Here is an 18,098-nt window from a genome sequence, read left to right on the forward strand (position 1 = left end):
TGGGGCAAAGCTGGCTGAGGAACTCTGGGAATTGAAGTCCACAGGTCTTAAAGTTGCCAACGTTGGATACCACTGCTCTAGGTCATCTATACACCCCCCCCCCTCAGCAATGGAACACTCTGCCTCCTAGGAAGGTTAAGGCAAGCAGACCCAAGTGTTAGAGCCAAGTGCTCCCAGATTATTAGCAAGCTGCTCTTAGTACTGCTTCACTTTCTTTAAATGAACTATACCAATAGAAGTATTTGTAGCTCAGGGTTGATCTGCGGGGTCCTTGCTGCTCTTTGACCTTAGTTGGGTTTTTTGTGGACATTTCATTACCCAACTAGGTAACAACAACAGTGCTAAATCAGATGGGAGAGGAGAAGGATTATTGTTGGCTCTTTGGTGCTCTCTGAGCTTATTATTTGCTTGGATGTTTCATTACCCAACTAGATAACAATAGTGCTAGATTCAGGGGTGGGTTTCAACCGGTTCGCGGCGGTCCCTGCGATCCGGTTGGTCGCCGAACCCGGAAGTAACTAACTTCCGGGAACGGCGAAGCCCCCCCCCCTGCGCGCGCCCACTCCTTACCCGGTTTTGATGAATTCTGTGCTTCCACGCATGCGCAGGACGCATACAGCGCCTGCGCGATCCTCCAGGAGCAGCTGGAGCATCGCACAGACGCTAGTACGCATGCGTGCACTGCACACGTGTGCGAGGACGCCGCCGGTCTCGTTCCAACCGAACCGGTTGGAACGGGGCGAGAAACCCACCCCTGGCTAGATTAGATGGGAGAGGAGGAGGAGGAGGAGGAAGAGGATGATGATTATCATTGGCTCCTTGGTGCTCTCTGAGCTTGATTGTTTGCTTGGACGTTTCATTACCTAACTAGGTAACATAATCAGTTTTAGAAGGGAATTAGGAGCAGGGATAGGAGGAGGACTGTTGGGTCTTTGATGCCCTGAACTTCGTTGTTTTCCTGCAGACATCTTTTTACCCAACTAGGTAACAACATCATTGCTACATGGGATGGGATAAGGAAAAGGAGAACGCTGCTGGGTCCTTGGTGCTCTCTGAACTTTTCCTGTAGACATCTATATACCCAACTAGGTAACATCATCGGTGCTGAAAGGGAGTGGGGGATTTTGCTCTCAAAACTGGAATGTCTCCAGAAGCCTATTTTCATTTTCTGTTCAAACTGTCAATGCGGAGAAGCAGGAATACAAAGAGTCTTGTTTGCTACAGGATTATTTTTATTGTCGTCCAAGCGTTAAAGAGTTCAGGGTTTCCGGCCTTTCTTGCGAAGAGACTGACCTTCTCCGGAAAACGCAATAAAACGACTGCTAGCATCATCCTGAAAAAAAAATGGAGAAAAGGATAGAGAGGTGATTTGGACCATAATTATTTTCTGGAATTGCACTCATAAAGTCAACAGGCCCTGCTTCCAATGCTATTCGGAAGAATAATTTTCAAGCTTACGGAGGATCCAGATATGTTCTGATGGAAGACACCGGACGTTTATATAAATCATTTCTGGGGATTTTGGCCTACAAGCTACTTAACACAACATTAGCATCAAGATTTCCATTCCTTTCAATCTATGTAAAAATCTCTCTCTCTCTCTTTCTCTCTCATCTCTCTCCCTTTCTCTTTCTCTCTCTTTCTCTCTGTCTCTCTTTATCTCTCTTTCCCTTTCTCTTTCTCTCTCTCCCTTTCTCTCTCTCTCCCTCCCTCCCTCCCTCTCTCTGTTCCAGCATAACTCTGGAATGCCTTGAGCATTCAACCAAACTTGGTACACAGATGATTTACTCTCTGGAAACAAATATTGTGGGGGTAAGACACCCCTTAAGTGAGTGTTCTGTTAAGATACAGCCTGTTGTGCCATAAAATGGCTTTTACAGTACTGCTATAAAATGGCTTCTACCGTATAGCGCATTGGAGTTGCCATGGTGATGGCTTCACAGTACTCCACAAGGGGCTCCCTCTTGTAAAGGGGAAAATCCAACATTAGAAATTACATTTGGCCCGGACATTTCCCCCCCTATAAATAAATGCCGGTTTATCAACTAGTTTTTTTTTAAGGCATTGAATTATTTATGTATTCTTTCTTATGGCACATATCAAGACTGCCCAGAGTTTTAAGATTGGAGAGGTATCCAAATGCAATAAACAAACAAGGGGTAAAAAAATGCTTGTGTGGAGGGTTGGACTAGATGACCTACAAGGTCCCTTCCAACTCTGTTAATCCCTCTCTGTTATCTCTGTTATAAAGACGTGTCATTGGATGGGGGGGGGGGAAGCAAACACAAATTATTCATCATATGTTTTGATATATTTGTTTCTTTTTTTCTTTCCCTCATCTTTTTGGTTTTTCTTAGAAAATGATACATTGCTGGTGTTTGGGATGTGATGTATAATAGATCAACTTCTGTGGCTGGTTTGGGTAACACTTTTTCTCGTGTGTGTGTGTGTGTTTTAGTTTTTTAGTTTTATATTTTTACAAACATACCAATGCCTGAACAGTGTGGCACCTACATATCATACATTCTAATACAAATAAACTAATAAAATTAATCATAATTATTACATTCAACCAACTTATATATTTCTAATAGCAATACATAATTATATTAAGTTGCAGTCTGCCATTATTCAATTATTCCATGTTTCCTCTTGTTATTGCTCTTATTTTATTATATAAAAATGTATACATTAGCATTCCCCCTTTCTCTTATTTCTCTCTCTTATTCTAACTTTTAGTTATGTCACCCTTTATTACAAGATGTTTTCTTTCTATCCTACCTAAATTCTAGCCGTGTCACCTACCTAAAAAAGGAAAGAGATAGATAGATAGATAGATAGATAGATAGATAGATAGATAGATAGATAGATAGATAGAAGCAAATCAGAAGAATAACAATAAAGAGAAATCATCTATCCATCATCTCTTGCCCGCTTCAATACTTTAATTGCTATGCTTTTTTTGACTTGCCTTCCATATTCCTCTCTTGGATCTCTGACTCTGCATGTATTTTTTGGCTGTTCAATCTGGGTCTTTCTCCCATCTCTACCCTCTTCCGTACTGTCTAATTTCCAAAATTTCTGGGCGGCACTTGTTGAAATTCACAATCTGAGATCCAGCTTTTTTTTTTAAAAAAAAAAATCCAGCTTTGCTCACCTCTTCTATTTTCTTTACCAGCGGCCGGGAATTTCGAATGAATGTGATCTTGCCAATTTTGAACTCGTAATTCGGAATGCCCCTGCCAAGAGGAAGGGAGAAAGTTTACCCGTTTAAAAAAAGACAAGAATTCAGGGAAAAGTTTATTGCGGTCAATTTTGCCTTTCAGGGCCCTGCGTTCACATGTTCCCTTTTGTTCTAGGCTTGGATATTTAACACACTGAAATTTTTACTATATTTCGTAAGTCACCATAATTCAAAAGGATACTGGCTGGCACAAGCATTTCAAAATCAACCCATTTAATCCAGGTAGACAATTGGAACGGTCCAGTGGCCTAGAGGTGGCGCTCTGGCGTCACAATCAGGCTGTGAGTTCAATCCAAGGTAGAGGCAGATATTTCTCTCTCTGGGCACACTGGGAATATATCTGCTGAACAAAACTCCGCATTGGCGACAGGGAGGACATCCGGCTCTGCTCCATTCAGTTGCCCAGACTCCACCCCGCAAGGGATTATGGGGTTGTTAAAAGACGATGATGATGATGAACCCAGAAAAACACTTTCTGGATTCTCACAATATACAGCTTTACACCTCACCTTATTTTTAGGGTTTAGCATAATTTGCAAACTCAGCCGTGAGTTATTTCGGCTTAAGCGGCTTTACAAAACCAGCCACTGTGGTTATTCACATGAGGCCCCATATATTGGGCAAACCCAGACAACTGCAGTTTATATTTTAAACTAGGTCTAAACAAACAAGGGATGAAGAAACCAGAAAACAGGAAAGAAAACATTAAATATACAAGTATATATTCAAGAGTGAGATATAAAGGAGGGGAGGGGACGTAGTTAGGATAGATTAGCAAAGGTAAGGGAATAAGAAATAATATTAAACTATATTTGGGTTTGCGGAAATACCATCCCCAAGAAAACATAAACTGATAATTGAAAGAGACACCTATAAAAACAGAAAAAGAAAGGGAAAGAGGAGGAGAGGAAGAGGAGGGAAGGAAGAAAGAGGTAAGGAGAGGAGGGTGGAAGGGAGAGAAAGAGAAGGAGAGAGGGTAGGAAGGGGAAGAGTAGGAATAGGGGAGAGGGTAAGGGAATAAGAAATGATACTAAACTCTATCTGGATTTGCGGAAATACCATCCCAAGAAAACATAAACTGAGATTTGAAAGAGACACCTATGACAACAGAAAGAGAAAGGGAGAGAGGAGGAGAGAAAGAGGAGGGAAGGAAGAAAGAGGTAAGGAAAGGAGGGTGGAAGGGAGAGAAAGAGAAGGAAAGAGGGTAGGAAGGGGAAGAGTAGGAGTAGGAGAGAGGTAAGGGAAGAAGGAAGGGGAAGGAGAGGAGGAAGGAAGGAAGTAGAGAAGGGAGGGAGGGAGAAAAGAAAATGAAAAATAAGGTGGTGTTACAATAGGCAGAAGGGATAGTAAATAAAGCAACCCAAACTGTATATTATAACCTATTAAATGGAATAACAAATGTTTAAGGATGACAAATGTAAAGAAGAAGAATTAGGTGAATGTATACTCACAATGGCATGTAAGAGAATAAAAATTTTAAAAAATTGAGGGGCGGGGAGAAAAGAAAAGAAACCGGAACACTAGGGAAAAAAAGCAACGATCCGAGGGAATCATGGTGGAAGTAAGAGAAAGAAGGGCCCAACTAACCGTCGAATATCTCCTGGTTTAATTGGAGAAGGACTTGGATCAACTCCCTTCTTTTTTCCATCCAACCTGTTCCCAGACCCAGAAAACGCCTAACGAAAGAAGAGAGAGAAACACAATCACTTAACGACAGGATGTTTCTGACAAAGGCGCCATCAAAACTCAACCGAGTATATTTGTTTTGCCTCATTTTCCGGCCTTTCTTGCCAACGTTGTTAAGTGAATCACTGCGCTTGATTAAATTAGTCACAGGGTTGTTAAGTGAACCTGGCTTCCCCATTGACTTTGCTTGTTGGATTCTTCCCTGTTTCTCTATTTTCTTGCTTCTTTACTGTTTTCTTAAAGGTATTGAGATCGGATTTAAAAAAAAAACCTTGGCAGAAGAGATTTAAATCTGATTTTATCCCGAATTTTCCCTGAAGCCAAGGAACAAAAGTCAGAGCATCAAAGATATATGTGTGTTGTATTTGTGCTGATAAATAAATAAAGGGAGACTAGTATAGATCTATTTCAAGCTACTTAGCTCTCATCAGCTAGCCATACCCTTACTGGGATTAGAACCTGTGCTGTATTACATATTAGGCAGTTGTGCCTAATACAACACAAATGTAACAAAGGCAACAGTAAAAATATTGGGTTTCTGTCTGGATGGTCTCTTGTGATGAGCCGATAGGCAGAGAAAGGAAGCAGTATGCCTCCTCCCATATTTGGGCATACCAGGGGTTGTGACTATATATATATTGCTTTTCTTTATAATCTCTCAGGAGTTTGCAATTTGACTGAGGTAGCTATAAATCCCAATGATTAACCCAAGTAAGTGTTATCTCAAAAAAGAGACTTACACGGAATCCCAGATCGCTCGCATAACAATTGTGGTCTGCTTCAACATCCTAAAGAGCAAGAGAGGAAAAATAAATAAATGAAGCTATTTCATTTAGCAACAAAAGATGATGAGACTGGAAGCTAAAACATATGAAGAACAGTTGCAGGAACTGGGCATGGCTAGTTTAATGAAAAGAAGGGCTAGGGGAGACACGATAGCAGTCTTCCAATATCTCAGGGGTTTCCACAAAGAAGAGGGAGTCAAGCTATTCTCCAAAGCACCTGAGGGTAGAACAAGAAGCAATGGGTGGAATTCGCTGCCTCCCGAGTCCCAGCTGATTGGCTGGGTCTCTCTTTTGTTGCCCTGCAAAGGAGAACGGAGCTGGGAAGCAGGTTAGTGGTGTGAGGAGGGAATGGGGATTTTGTAGTATCCTTCCCCCTGAAGTGGGGAGGGAATGGGGATTTTGCAGTATCCTTCCCCCTGGAGTGGGGAGGGAATGGGGATTTTGCAGTATCCTTCCCCTGGAGTGGATTCGGACCCTCACCCCTCTCCAGGCCTTCCGGAAAGCCGTCAAAACCTGGCTGTGCCGGCAGGCCTGGGGTTGATGAGTTCCCCTCCCCTCTCGACTTGTATGGCCGTATGACTCTTGTGTATTTTAATTATATGTATTGTGTTTGTATCCCCTTTCCCCTTTGAGTTGTTCGCCGCCCTGAGTCCCTCCCGGAGAAGGGTGGCATACAAATAAATTAAATCTGAAATCTGAAATCTGAAAATCATACACGGTTAAGACAGTCAGTCATCAACGTCTTTCAGTTATGGGATAATCCAAATAACATAGTCCATAATCATACAATCAGTCCGGTACACAAAGTTTGCTAGCAGTTGCAAAACTTACAATAGCTCGCGCTGATCACTATATGGCACTTCTAACAGCCAGCTTCCAAAATCTCAGATCAGATCAGCATCTAACAGTAATTCTGGCTCCCTCTTATGGCCAATTGAGGAAACAGCACCCAATCACGTTTACAGCATGGTTTAAAGAAACAGATACGGCATTGTTACATGATTTATATATTGCCAACCCAACTATTAGATTATATTCCTAACATTCTCCCCTTTGGGTAGGACAATATATAAATCTTACAATCTTAAGCCGTATTCCTCACAAAAACTTTTATGCTTTATATTACCTTGGGCCTTAGTAAAATGATCTGTGATGTTGTCTTCAGACATACAATACTCCAGTGAAAGTAATTTACTATTCACACTTTGCCTTACATTCAGCTATCTTAGATCAGTGTGTTTTGACCTAGTTTTTACAGCAAGATTGGATGCCATCCGAATTGCTGCTTGATTGTCTTCATAAACGACAATAGGCTCTTGTATGTCAATCCCCATATCAAGTAGAAGTTGTTTATAACATACCAAATCTGTACATAATAATGACAAACATGAGAATTCAGCCTCCATAGTTGATGGACTTAAATGTTTTGTCTAATAGACCGCCACCCAATTAGTGCTTTTCCCAGGAATACAACAAACCTTGATGTTGATTTCCGTGTAGACACATCTGTAGGAAAACTTGCATCAGCATATGCAGTTAAGCTCCGTGACCCGTCAAAAGCGCGGACGACAAAAGCGCGATCGACAAAATCGCGCCTTTGACGTCATCACAGCGCGACGAAAAAGATCGAAAAATTCAAATAAAAATTAATAAAAATTAAATTAAAGCAAGCTGATTCACATAAAGGTAAGGGTTAGGTTTAGGGTTAGGGTTAGGGTTAGGGTTAGGTTAAGGGTTAGGGTTAGCTTTAGAGCATTAGCGTTAGCGTTAGGGTTAGGTTAAGGGTTAGCGTTAGGTTTTTCGTTACTTTAACGGTTAGGTTTAGGGTTAGGTTTAGGGTTAGGTTAAGAGTTAGGTTTAGGGTTAGGTTTAGGGTTAGGTTTGGGGGGCTTAGGGTAAGGTTTTCACTTTATTTTTACATTTTTCGAACTTTTCCGTCGCGCTGTGATGACGTCACAGCGCGCTTTTGTCGAGCGCGCTTTTGTGGTGGAACCGTTAAGCTCAGATCATCCTTAGGTTCTAAATACAATGCATAATCCATCGTTTGCTTAAGATATCTTAATATCCTCTTAGCAGCTTGCGGATTTTGCAGTATCCTTCCCCTGCCACACCATGCCCACAGAACCGGTAGTAAAAAAAATTGAATCCCACCACGTGTACCATGTGTTATTTTAAAAATATCAATTGAAACTCCTGAGGACATACATGTGTGTGTTTCTCCTGGGGGAGAAGAAAGCCAAGAGCCAACAACAACACAACAAGAAGCAACTTACCGCAGAATCCTCGTGCAGCGCTTGTCTCTCGGGCTCTTTGTAACCCAAAGGTGCATCAAAGTCCACCTGTTATTAAATCAACGCAACAACGTTATGCCCAGCTCACAAATTAAGTCAGTGCAACACAAAAGTTACACCCAGCTCACAATCATCATGGTGCCTTTAAAGCCACCCTATGTCAGGCACGAACAACAAGACACAACTCATGTAGAGTTTAAAGTACAGTATTTTTCAGAGTATAAGACACAGCAAGGTTTTGAAGAGGCAATTTAAAAAAAAAAGGTTTTGAACTCTGCAGACCTTCCAAAAACGGCCCGTTTTCACAAAAATGGGCCCATTTGTTTCCAAAAAAAGGCATGCATAGCCTTTAGGAGGCTTATAAATACTCCTTGGGGCTAGGGGCAAAATTGAGCAAAAACCCCACCCTTTTGTCACTCATTTCTGCCCTCCCCAGCCCCTAGGAGCACTCTGGAAGCCTCCTAAAGGCTCTCTGCAGACATTTTGGTGGAGGGGGCGGGGCTTCGTGAGGCAAAAAATGCTGTATTCAGTGTATAAGACACACCCAGATTTTCAGCCTCTTTTTTGATGCAAAATGTTGCGTCTTATATTCCGAAAAATATGGTAGCTACTTTATTGTTCTATGCCTATAATACAGGAATCTTCCTAGATGGGCAGATTTCTCTGGGGGGAAAACCGTAAGGTTCCAAAGCATTCAAGGGGTGGGGAGGGGTCAACCCATGCCCTCTTATGCTTATGTAGTGAGTCCAGGCTAATTGTCTATTTGATCCCTCCTTCCAGCTGGGCCAAAGTCTGCCTTGTTCCATTTTGGCATCCATGGTACCTCTGCCCGACTAGTAGCTAAGCCAAGATAAGAGACTGTCCATCTCTGACTTACATTCATGTCACATTCAATGATGGACACAGCTTTGTCTGGTTTGGTCTCCATGACTCGAAGTTCGTAGATCTAAAAGAGAAAAGGAAAGCATGAAGAACAGAGTACATGGAAGTCTTTCCCATCCCTTTAAAACTAGCCAGCTGGGGAATTCTGGGAATTGAAGTCCACACAGTTTAAAGTTGCCCAAGTTGAAAAACACTTCTCTAGCCTGCCCTTCTCTGCAAATAAATGATGCTACCTTCTCATTGTAGTTGATGGCGATGACATCTCCAGTGGTGAGGCAAGCAAAATTCCGGAGCGCGTTTTCCAATCTTCAGAGTGCGTTAAGAGGAAACACAGTGTTGTGGCCTCTAGCAGGCGAGTTCTTAATTCCTACACATTAGCTATATACTGTTGGGACAGCACACTCCCCGCCTGGAATTATAAATTCCACTTCTTACTAACCTTTAACGAAAGGCAAACAAAACATGACATAGAACAATGCAAACTTGACTAACTAATTAACTTAGTTACATAAAGGCATAGCATGACTATCTACTAAACAAAGGCGTAACATCAAACATGTAACTAACTAATTAACTGAGCATGCAAACCTAACTAACCGAATAACTGGGTTACACAAGGCCGTATCATCAAACAGTGCAAACAATCGTGTAAACACAAGGCATGCAAAGCTTGAGGTTCAATCTTCTAGAGAATCAGAAGGAAGAGGACAAAGCGTGGGAGTTAGGGTCAGCATCAGGGCAATCTGAGAGCTCCGAGGGGGAAGTGGGAATGGAGCTGGCAGAGGGAGAGAGACAGAGGCAGAGCCTGGGCCATCCATCAGCCCTCAGATGGAGAGTCAACGGCCCCCAGGTCTGTAGGTAGCTGATGAGGAAAGCTGGTTCCAGTGCCAGATGGGCAGAAGGCAGAGGAGAGGAGAGCAGTGGAAATCTATGGGCCGGTCCTTGGGATGGAAGAGCCACTGCTGCTAATGAAGCCCCACCCTAGCTCTGGGGATGAAAGGCAGGGGGTGGAGATGAATAGATGTGGCAGACAACTATTCATCTTCCGGACGGACAGACTTGTTAGCCTGCAGTGAGAGAGAAACTTTCCGCCGGGGTTGCCGGCGTTCCTAATCAAGGAATCATTGATTTAACTATAGAGGGTTTGTTGTGTTTGGGGAGCTGGGTCAGAACACAGAGAGATCTCCTGATTGCGTTGTAAAAACAGGAGGCAACTTTAGAAAATGATACACAAGTTACTGAACACTATTGCATCCCCCCCTTCCCACGTACAGGTAGTCCCCAACGTACAACCACAGCTGAGTCCAGCATTTCTGTCACTAAGCAAGAAAGGTGTTAAAGGGAATCACTGCAGTTGTCAAGCCTGCAGTTCTATCCCTTTTAGGATCTTTGGCCTGCCACACTCTCTCTTATTTCATTATGCCGTTTCATTAGTGTAGTTGTTGGGAGGGGGGAATAGAAAGGAGTAGGATTGTGGAATGTGTTGTTGTCATTCTTTTCTAGAAGACCAAGGTCATATTTTGTCTCCGCACCTCTGCACCTGACCGGAAACAGCTGGGGGGAGATGCAAGTGTGGGTGAAGACGATTGGACTATGTGATGGATTTGTGGGGACAAGATCATGAACTTTTAACTGGGTGGAATCCCAGGACGTTCTTTAGAATTGGGATTCCATAGCACGATGCCAACATGTCTGTCTTATTAAATTGGAACTTTAAGGATAACTCTGCCTTGGACTCTGATTTAATTCTGCATGATATTTGGAACGCTGACAACAGTGGTTCAATTGGGAAGACGGTGATTAAGTGACTCCCTCGTCCCTACTGACATTGCTTGTCAGAAGGTCGCAAAAGGAAAACGCATGACCCCGGGACGCTGCAACTAGCGTAAATGTGAGTTTGTTGCCAAGTGCCTGAATTTTGATCATGCGACTGCGGGGATGCTGCAATGGTCGTGTGAAAACTAGTCCTAAGTCACTTGTTTCAGTGCCGGGATAACGTTGAACGGACACTAAATGAAGTGTTGTTAAGTCGAGGGGCTACCTGTATACATTTAGAAGCAAAGCACCCAATATCTAATTAATCAAGGTGTTTGTTGCGGCCTGCCAGCGGCCAGCAGATCTGACAACAGATCCAGACAGTGAGGAGGTTGGGGAGGAACATGGGGCAGTCCTGGAGTATGGGGAAGGCTCTAAGGAGGGCTCTGTGTCGGAGGCAGAGAGGGGGCCAGGGCCGTATGTCAGTTATCAGCTGCCTTCAGACTCAGACATCAGTGAGGCAGAAGAACAGCTGGAGCCTGTTCCCAGTGTGTGCATGCACAGAGTTGCCAGAAGAAGGGAACAGCTAAAGAACAGAGGTCGACATGGGAATAAGGCCACAGGTGGACGATGAATGCCCCCCCCCCAGAGGAAATAAAAGAGGAGCGAAGGGGGAGTGGAGTTTGCAGGAGACCATTAGTTCGCTTCATTGGTTCGTGACTCTCTTGAGACTCCTTGCCAAGTTTTGCAGAGATCGGCCTGGCAGCTCTCCAAGCCAGAGAAGGTCTGTGACTGTCAATCCTCCCTCGAAAGACTTTGCTGGATATAAATGAGCAGAATTCACAGTCAATTAATAAAAGGTTTTTTTTGTCGGGACCAGGAGTTTGCTGCATGCTCTCGGGAAGCCTCGGTCAGAACAGCGTTTCCCTCTTGAAGGACCATCCAAAAAGGATACACAGCTTTGGGATTGGTGATGTCAAGGAAATCGGGACTCTGTGGCTGAAATTTGGAATAGGTGGCTACTTGGAGGTTGACGCTTTCCACCTGCACCAGGCCTCCTTCCTCCAGGAGAAGATTCTGCATCATCTTGGGGAGAGAAACACAGCCAAGCTGATTTTATGCAAAGAAGAAGAACGGAGGAGGAGGAGGAGATGGACATTATCCAAGCACCATGTCTCTAATTTAATGGAACAAAACCGTCTACTTACCCAGTGTGGAAGGTAACAGATGCCTTCATCAGCCACAAATTCCAGCACGCCACAATGAGTCATCCGATCCGAATTTTTATTCGTCAGTTTAAACAACATCGGGTAGGTGATATTAAGCCGACCTAATGAGAAGCAGTAGAGAGGAAATCTACAAAGCGCATAATGTTCAAGGAGACAATTCTTGAACTTGCAGAAAATCCCTAACGCCTTCATTTTCTCAGTGTTTTTTAGAGGGTGTTTTTTATTAATGTGCTTAAACTTAACTGCTCTCCTCCCCATCTGAGTTTTTTTTTCTTCTAAAAATGACTTTGAGACTGTGCATTGGTGGAGAAAACTTACCTTTGTGTAAAAATGAAATTTAATTTTTAATTAAAATTTAACTTCTAAGGTTAATTTTTATACTTTTTAAAAAAATTATTAGTTATGTTGCATCGTACACTGCCCAGAACCTCCCTTTGAGAGAAATGGGCAGTTTAGAAATTAGATAGATATATAGATAGATAGATAGATAGATAGGTAGGTAGGTAGGTAGGTAGGTAGGTAGGTAGGTAGGTAGGTAGGTAGACAGACAGACAGACAGACAGACAGGGATGGGAGGGAGAGAGAGAGATGAGGATAGAGATAAGGATAATGGATAGAAAGATAGATATACCCTGTTTCTCTGAAAATAAGACCTCCCCAATAGTAAGCCCAATTGGGCTTTTGAGCGCATGCGCTAAAATAAGTCCTCTCCGAAAATATTGCAACACAGCAGCAGCCATGAGGTGACCATGCTCGCCGCTTCCTGTACCTCAAAAATAATAAGACCTCCCCAAAAATAAAGCCAAGCGCTTATTTTAGGGGTCAAAAGAAAATAAAACCCTGTCTTCTTTTCGGGGAAACGCGGTCGGTCAGTCAGTCGGTTGATCGGTAGGTAGGTAGAAAGATAGATAGATAGATAGATAGATAGATAGATAGATAGATAGATAGATAGATAGATAGATAGATAGATAGATAGATAGGAAACTGAAATAGGTAGGTAGGTAGGTAGGTAGGTAGGTAGGTAGGTAGGTAGGTAGGTAGGTAGGTAGGTAGGTAGGTAGGTAGGTAGGTAGAGAAAGAGAGAGAGAGAGAGAGATAGGGATAGATGGATGGATGGATGGATGGATGGATACTGTAGATAGATGAGGTAGATGAGATAGATAGATGAGGTAGATAGATAGATAGGTAGGTAGGCAGGCAGGCAGGCAGGCAGACAGAATAAATACATACATACATACATGGATGGATAGATAGATTAGGTAGATAAGATAGATAGACAGATAGACAATAGATAGATAGATAGATAGATAGATAGATAGATGATAGATAGATAGATAGATAGATAGATAGATAGATAGATAGATAGATAGATAGATAGATACTGCCAAACAAATCATTTTGGTCAAAGAGTAGGACCACAGTCCTTTAAATAAATAGATGTGCTATAAGAGAGTATCAAGCATGAAAGCACATTACATATACACAACTTACTGAGTTGATCCAAGGCCGACGGTGGCATAATTACTGCAAGAAAAAGACAAAAACAATTTGTGAAAAATGTGAGAAAAAAACAGAAACCAGCGGGCAAAAAAAATAATGCAATTCTAGGACATTTAAACCACAGACTTCAACAATTCCCCCAATATTGAAGCTATTAGGGCAGAGGGGATATTCAGCAGGTTCTGACCAGTTCTGGAGAACTTGTAGTGGAAATTTTGAGTAGTTCGGAGAACCGGTAAATACCAGTGTCATAAATATGAGTCAGTTAACAAACATTTGAATCATGTGACCGTGGGGATGCTGCAATGGTCGTAAGTGTGGAAAATGTCCATAATTCACTTTTTTTCAGTGCAGTTGTTGATTTCAAACGGTCCCTAAAAAACTTATTTTATTACGTGGGATACTGACTGCTATGAACTGTTTAGGTCACGATGTAAAATGAGGCTCCCTATGAGGTAACCAGGTAAAACAGGATGTTCCCACGGCATAACAACTAAGTGACCCGCCCAGCCAGTTGGCAAACAGGTATAGGACAGGAAGCACAACACTCGTGAAGAAAGGATAACTCTTTTCACCAGAATATGAGACCAGGTTATCCAAACATGTCGAAAGAGATAAATCACATTTCTAGCGAACACTGGCCTGTAAACAGATTTACAAGCTTTGGCATCTGTATTGAGTACAAGCTGATCTGGTCCATTTTATTTATTTTTTTAAAGCAAATTAAGCAATAGAAGAGACATTTATTAATGATTCATAGCCGTGTTGTCTCCAAGGTTTTTTTTAAGATTGGAAGCCCTGAGTCTTTCCATAGCCGCTGTGAATAAAATCGTTAGAAATCAACTTTGAGAGGCTTGGAAAAACAAAATGTGCTTTTAAGAAGAGCCAAAGAGGCGTCCTATTAAAAAAAAAATCATGGCTATATTTATTAAGTTCATCGAGTACATTTCTTGTGAAAAATGGTTCCAGAATAAAAGTGGAAAACAGAATATTACTCAACATGGGACTTATTGTAAAAATGGCTAGATATCAGGTGAAGAGTTCAGAAACTTAATGATGAAAGAAAATCAACAAACAAAAAATAAATACAGGTGTGTACACACACACACACACACACACACACACACACACACACACACACACTGTAAGCAATGTACATGACTATGGATTAAAGTGTATAGAATGTGAAATATATGGAGCTTTATTGTACAAGTATGAAAATAAGGGATATACCGTATTTTTCGGAGTATAAAATGCATCTTAGTTTTTGGGGAAGAAAATGGGGGCCGGGGGGGGGGGGAATTCTATCTACCAGGTATTCATCTGGCTAGTGTCCTTAGTCTGGTCTGCTTCAGCTCATAGGTTTGCTGGTTTGAGCATACACGTGTGCTTTTTATCCCCTGGTTGGGGATAAAAAACAGCTTCTAAAGCACAGCTGATCACCAGAGAGAGAAGCAAAGAGAAAAGCAGGCAAAGGCGCCTCATTAGGGCTGAAAAATGCTTAGAAAAAGCTACATTTGGAGTATAAGACGCACCCAAATTTTCGGCCTCTTTTAGGGGGAAAAAGTGTGTCATACTCTGAAAAAATACAGTAACTATTTTTATTTATTTATCATTAAATTTATACTGCTGCCTATTTGCCTATGGCGATTCAATATTGTACGATATTGTACTATGATGTACGATATCACGCATTTAAGAGAGATTATGCTGAATGACTATGAGAATAATGGTTATGATCAGGGTGGTATAATACTGTGCATATTTAATACAATACAATAGCATAGTTGGAAGGGACTTTGGAGGTCTTCTAGTTCAACCCGCTGCCTAGGCAGGAAACCCTATACCGTTTCAGACAAATGGCTATCCAACATCTTCTTAAAGACTTCCAGTGTTGGGGCATTCACAACTTCTGGAGGCAAGCTGTTCCACTGATTAATTGTTCCCACTGTCAGGAAATTTCTCCTCAGTTCTAAGTTGCTTCTCTCCTTGATTAGTTTCCACCCATTGCTTCTTGTCCTGCCTCAGGGGCTTTGGAGAATAGTTTGACTCCCTCTTCTTTGTGGCAGCCTCTGAGATATCGGAAGACTGCTATCATGTCTCCCCTAGTCCTTCTTTTCATTAAACTAGACATACCAAGTTCCTGCAACTGTTCCTCATATGTTTTAGCCTCCAGCCCCCTAATCATCTTTGTTGCTCTTCTCTGCACTCTTCCTAGAGTCTCCACATCTTTTCTACATCGTGGCGACCAAAACTGAATGCAGTATTGCAAGGGTGGCCTTACCAATTTAAAAAGGGTTTGATACAGGCAGTAGTGTGTTGTTGCAAAACTGGAAATGTGATGTAGAATAAAGGAAAATGCATAATAAATATATCACCTATGGGTTAAATCATTGCTATTTCAGCCTGCCAGAGAGGAAAGTTACAGTAAATCAAATTGAAAACAAAGCCAAACAGCGCATACTTTTTCCGCCCTTCTCCACATCGGATCTGTCATTCGGGCCTGCGAGCATAGAGACAGAGAAACAGCGGTATTGTGTGGAGAAGCGGTTCTGGAAGACCCGGGGGATGGGATGATCAAACATGTTGAAAGAAAACTGAAGGGAAAAAGAAAAAGAAGCGTTGTTAAGTCGAGCACAATCTATTTGCCATAATCAATTCTACTCATTTATGTTTTTAATTTATATCTTTTTTTAAAAATCTTTTACAATTGTAAGCCACCCAGAGTTACCTTGAGGTAAGATGGGCGGCCAATAAATTTTACAAATAAGCAAGCAAACAAATAAGGATAATTCCCGAGCGAAAAAATCCATTTTTTAATTGAGTTATTTATTAAGTAAGTTTGGGCCCATCTTACAACCTTTCTTGGCACAGTTATGTGAATCACTGGGACTGATAAGTTAGTAACATAGTTGTTAAGAGAATCCCCATTGACTTTGCTTCTCAGTAGGTCGCAAAAGGGGACCACATAACCGCGGGACATTGCAACCGTCATAAATATGAGTCAAGTTGCCAAGCAGCTGAATTTGGATCCTATGATCACGGGGATGCTGCGAAGGTTGTAACTGTGAAAGATGGTCATAAGTCACATTTTTCCATGCCGTTGTAACTTTGAACAGTTACTAAATGAATTGTTGTAAGTCGAAGACTTCCTGTATCGGAATAAATTGGACAGAAATGGGATCAACACCCATTTTACTCCTCTCTTTGAAACCTTAATAGAAATCCCATCCTGTCTCTGCCCCAGATGTGGTTATTAGCCTGCCCCACCTGGAGTGGGTCTATAGCTCACCTCCAAGGATGGAGTTTGAAGTCCACACCACCTGCATAGATTTCGTAATCCACCATGCCCAAGTGAGCTTTCAATCCATTCTGCCCGAAGGGGGATTTTGCCTGCACAGGTTTTGTAGTTTCACCCACCCACCCCAAAGGGTTTGTAACCCAATCCACCTGCATGGGCTTTGTAGTCGCCCTTCCTTAATGGGGTCTGTAATTCACCTTGCCTGAATGGGGTTTTACAGCCCACCACCTCTAGGTTAGGTTTATACTCCATCCCACCTGCATAGGTTTTGTAGTCCACCCCTCCTGGAAGAGCTTTGGATCCTAACCCTAACGGGATGGGGTTTCGTAGTCCCTCCCTCCTGGAAGGGATTTGTAGCCCAACCCGCCTGCACGGGGTTTGTAACCCAACCTGTCGAGAATGGGTTTTGTATTCACAACTCCTGGATTTGGGTTTGCAGTACATCCCACCCGCATGGGATTTGCAGTCCACACCACCTCAACAGGGTTTGTAATCCATCCTGCCAGGTTTCGTAGCCCCCCCTTCCCCCAAACCAACCCCTGGTTGGAGTTTGAAAGTTCATTCTCCCTATCTGGGGCTTCCCACTTGGATGGGATATGTAGTCCAACTCACCTGTAGTCCACAGGCAGTCCACCCCACCTCCCAGATGTGGTTTGAAACCCACCCTGCCAGGATGGGATTCCTATTTCTACCCACAAACCCTGGGTGGGATTTGCAGCCCATGAGGCCTGCCTGGGGGCCCGCATGGGATTTGTAGTCCACCCTGTCAACTTCAGACAGCCAAGCTCCATCCCGGCCAGATGAGTCGGCATTTTCCTTCCCTGCCAACATCTGGTCCTCCCTCGACCCCCCCCCCTCCTGGTTGGGGGGAGGGGTATCCCGAGGCCTATACCATGCTGGCGACGCCTCCTCCGGTCTCCACACCCAGCCGGCCAAGGGTTCCCCCCCAAAAAACCGGCAGCCGTCGAGCCGCTTCTCCGCTCTTCGCCCGACTAGGAAGCCTCTCGCGGCGGACGGGGAGCCGCTCTTCGGACTAGGCCCAGGCCTCACTACGCGGGATCCCCCCAAATCCGGCCTTCCTGGGGAGCAAAACGGGGATCAGAGAGACACCCCCGTCTTCTCTTCGGAGTATGGGATGTTTCTGCGGGGCAGAGCAGGCAGGAAGATTTAGTTTAAAGTAGCGGAGAAACTACGCCTCCCAGAATGCAGTTCGCGCCGTCGATCCGTTGATGTTTTCTTTCCGGCTGTGCGCAAAAAACTCGAGCGGAACCTTAAAACTATCCTTGTTTCCCCTCGTAGTTAAAGCAGCCGAGTCCCCTGTAAGATGTTCTGAAATACAGGAGCGTCCTTGTGGATTTCCTCATAAAGCATCCAGGGTTGTTTTAGGAGGTTTATCAACTCAGACAGAGAGCGGGGGACATTATA

General features: G+C 43.1%; 1 protein-coding gene across 1 annotated transcript; it reads right to left on the reverse strand.

Moving 5' to 3' along the window:
* Nucleotides 1-1,211: 1,211 nt before the first annotated feature.
* Nucleotides 1,212-17,893, reverse strand: UFD1 (ubiquitin recognition factor in ER associated degradation 1). Its single transcript, XM_087705733.1, has 12 exons — nt 17,566-17,893; nt 15,837-15,969; nt 13,364-13,396; nt 11,852-11,973; nt 11,599-11,729; nt 9,122-9,194; nt 8,884-8,952; nt 7,989-8,054; nt 5,671-5,718; nt 4,832-4,920; nt 3,158-3,239; nt 1,212-1,333 (listed from the first exon to the last, which is right to left on the reverse strand). The coding sequence occupies exons 1-12, from the start codon at nt 17,566-17,568 to the stop codon at nt 1,259-1,261; spliced, it is 924 nt and encodes a 307-aa protein (XP_087561859.1). The 5' UTR covers nt 17,569-17,893; the 3' UTR covers nt 1,212-1,258.
* Between the last annotated feature and the right edge of the window lie 205 nt (nt 17,894-18,098).

Source organism: Thamnophis sirtalis, unplaced genomic scaffold, assembly GCF_051295495.1.
Source record: "Thamnophis sirtalis isolate CommonGarterSnake01/CBP01778 unplaced genomic scaffold, rThaSir2_p1.2 scaffold_2, whole genome shotgun sequence".
Lineage (NCBI taxonomy): Eukaryota > Metazoa > Chordata > Lepidosauria > Squamata > Natricidae > Thamnophis > Thamnophis sirtalis.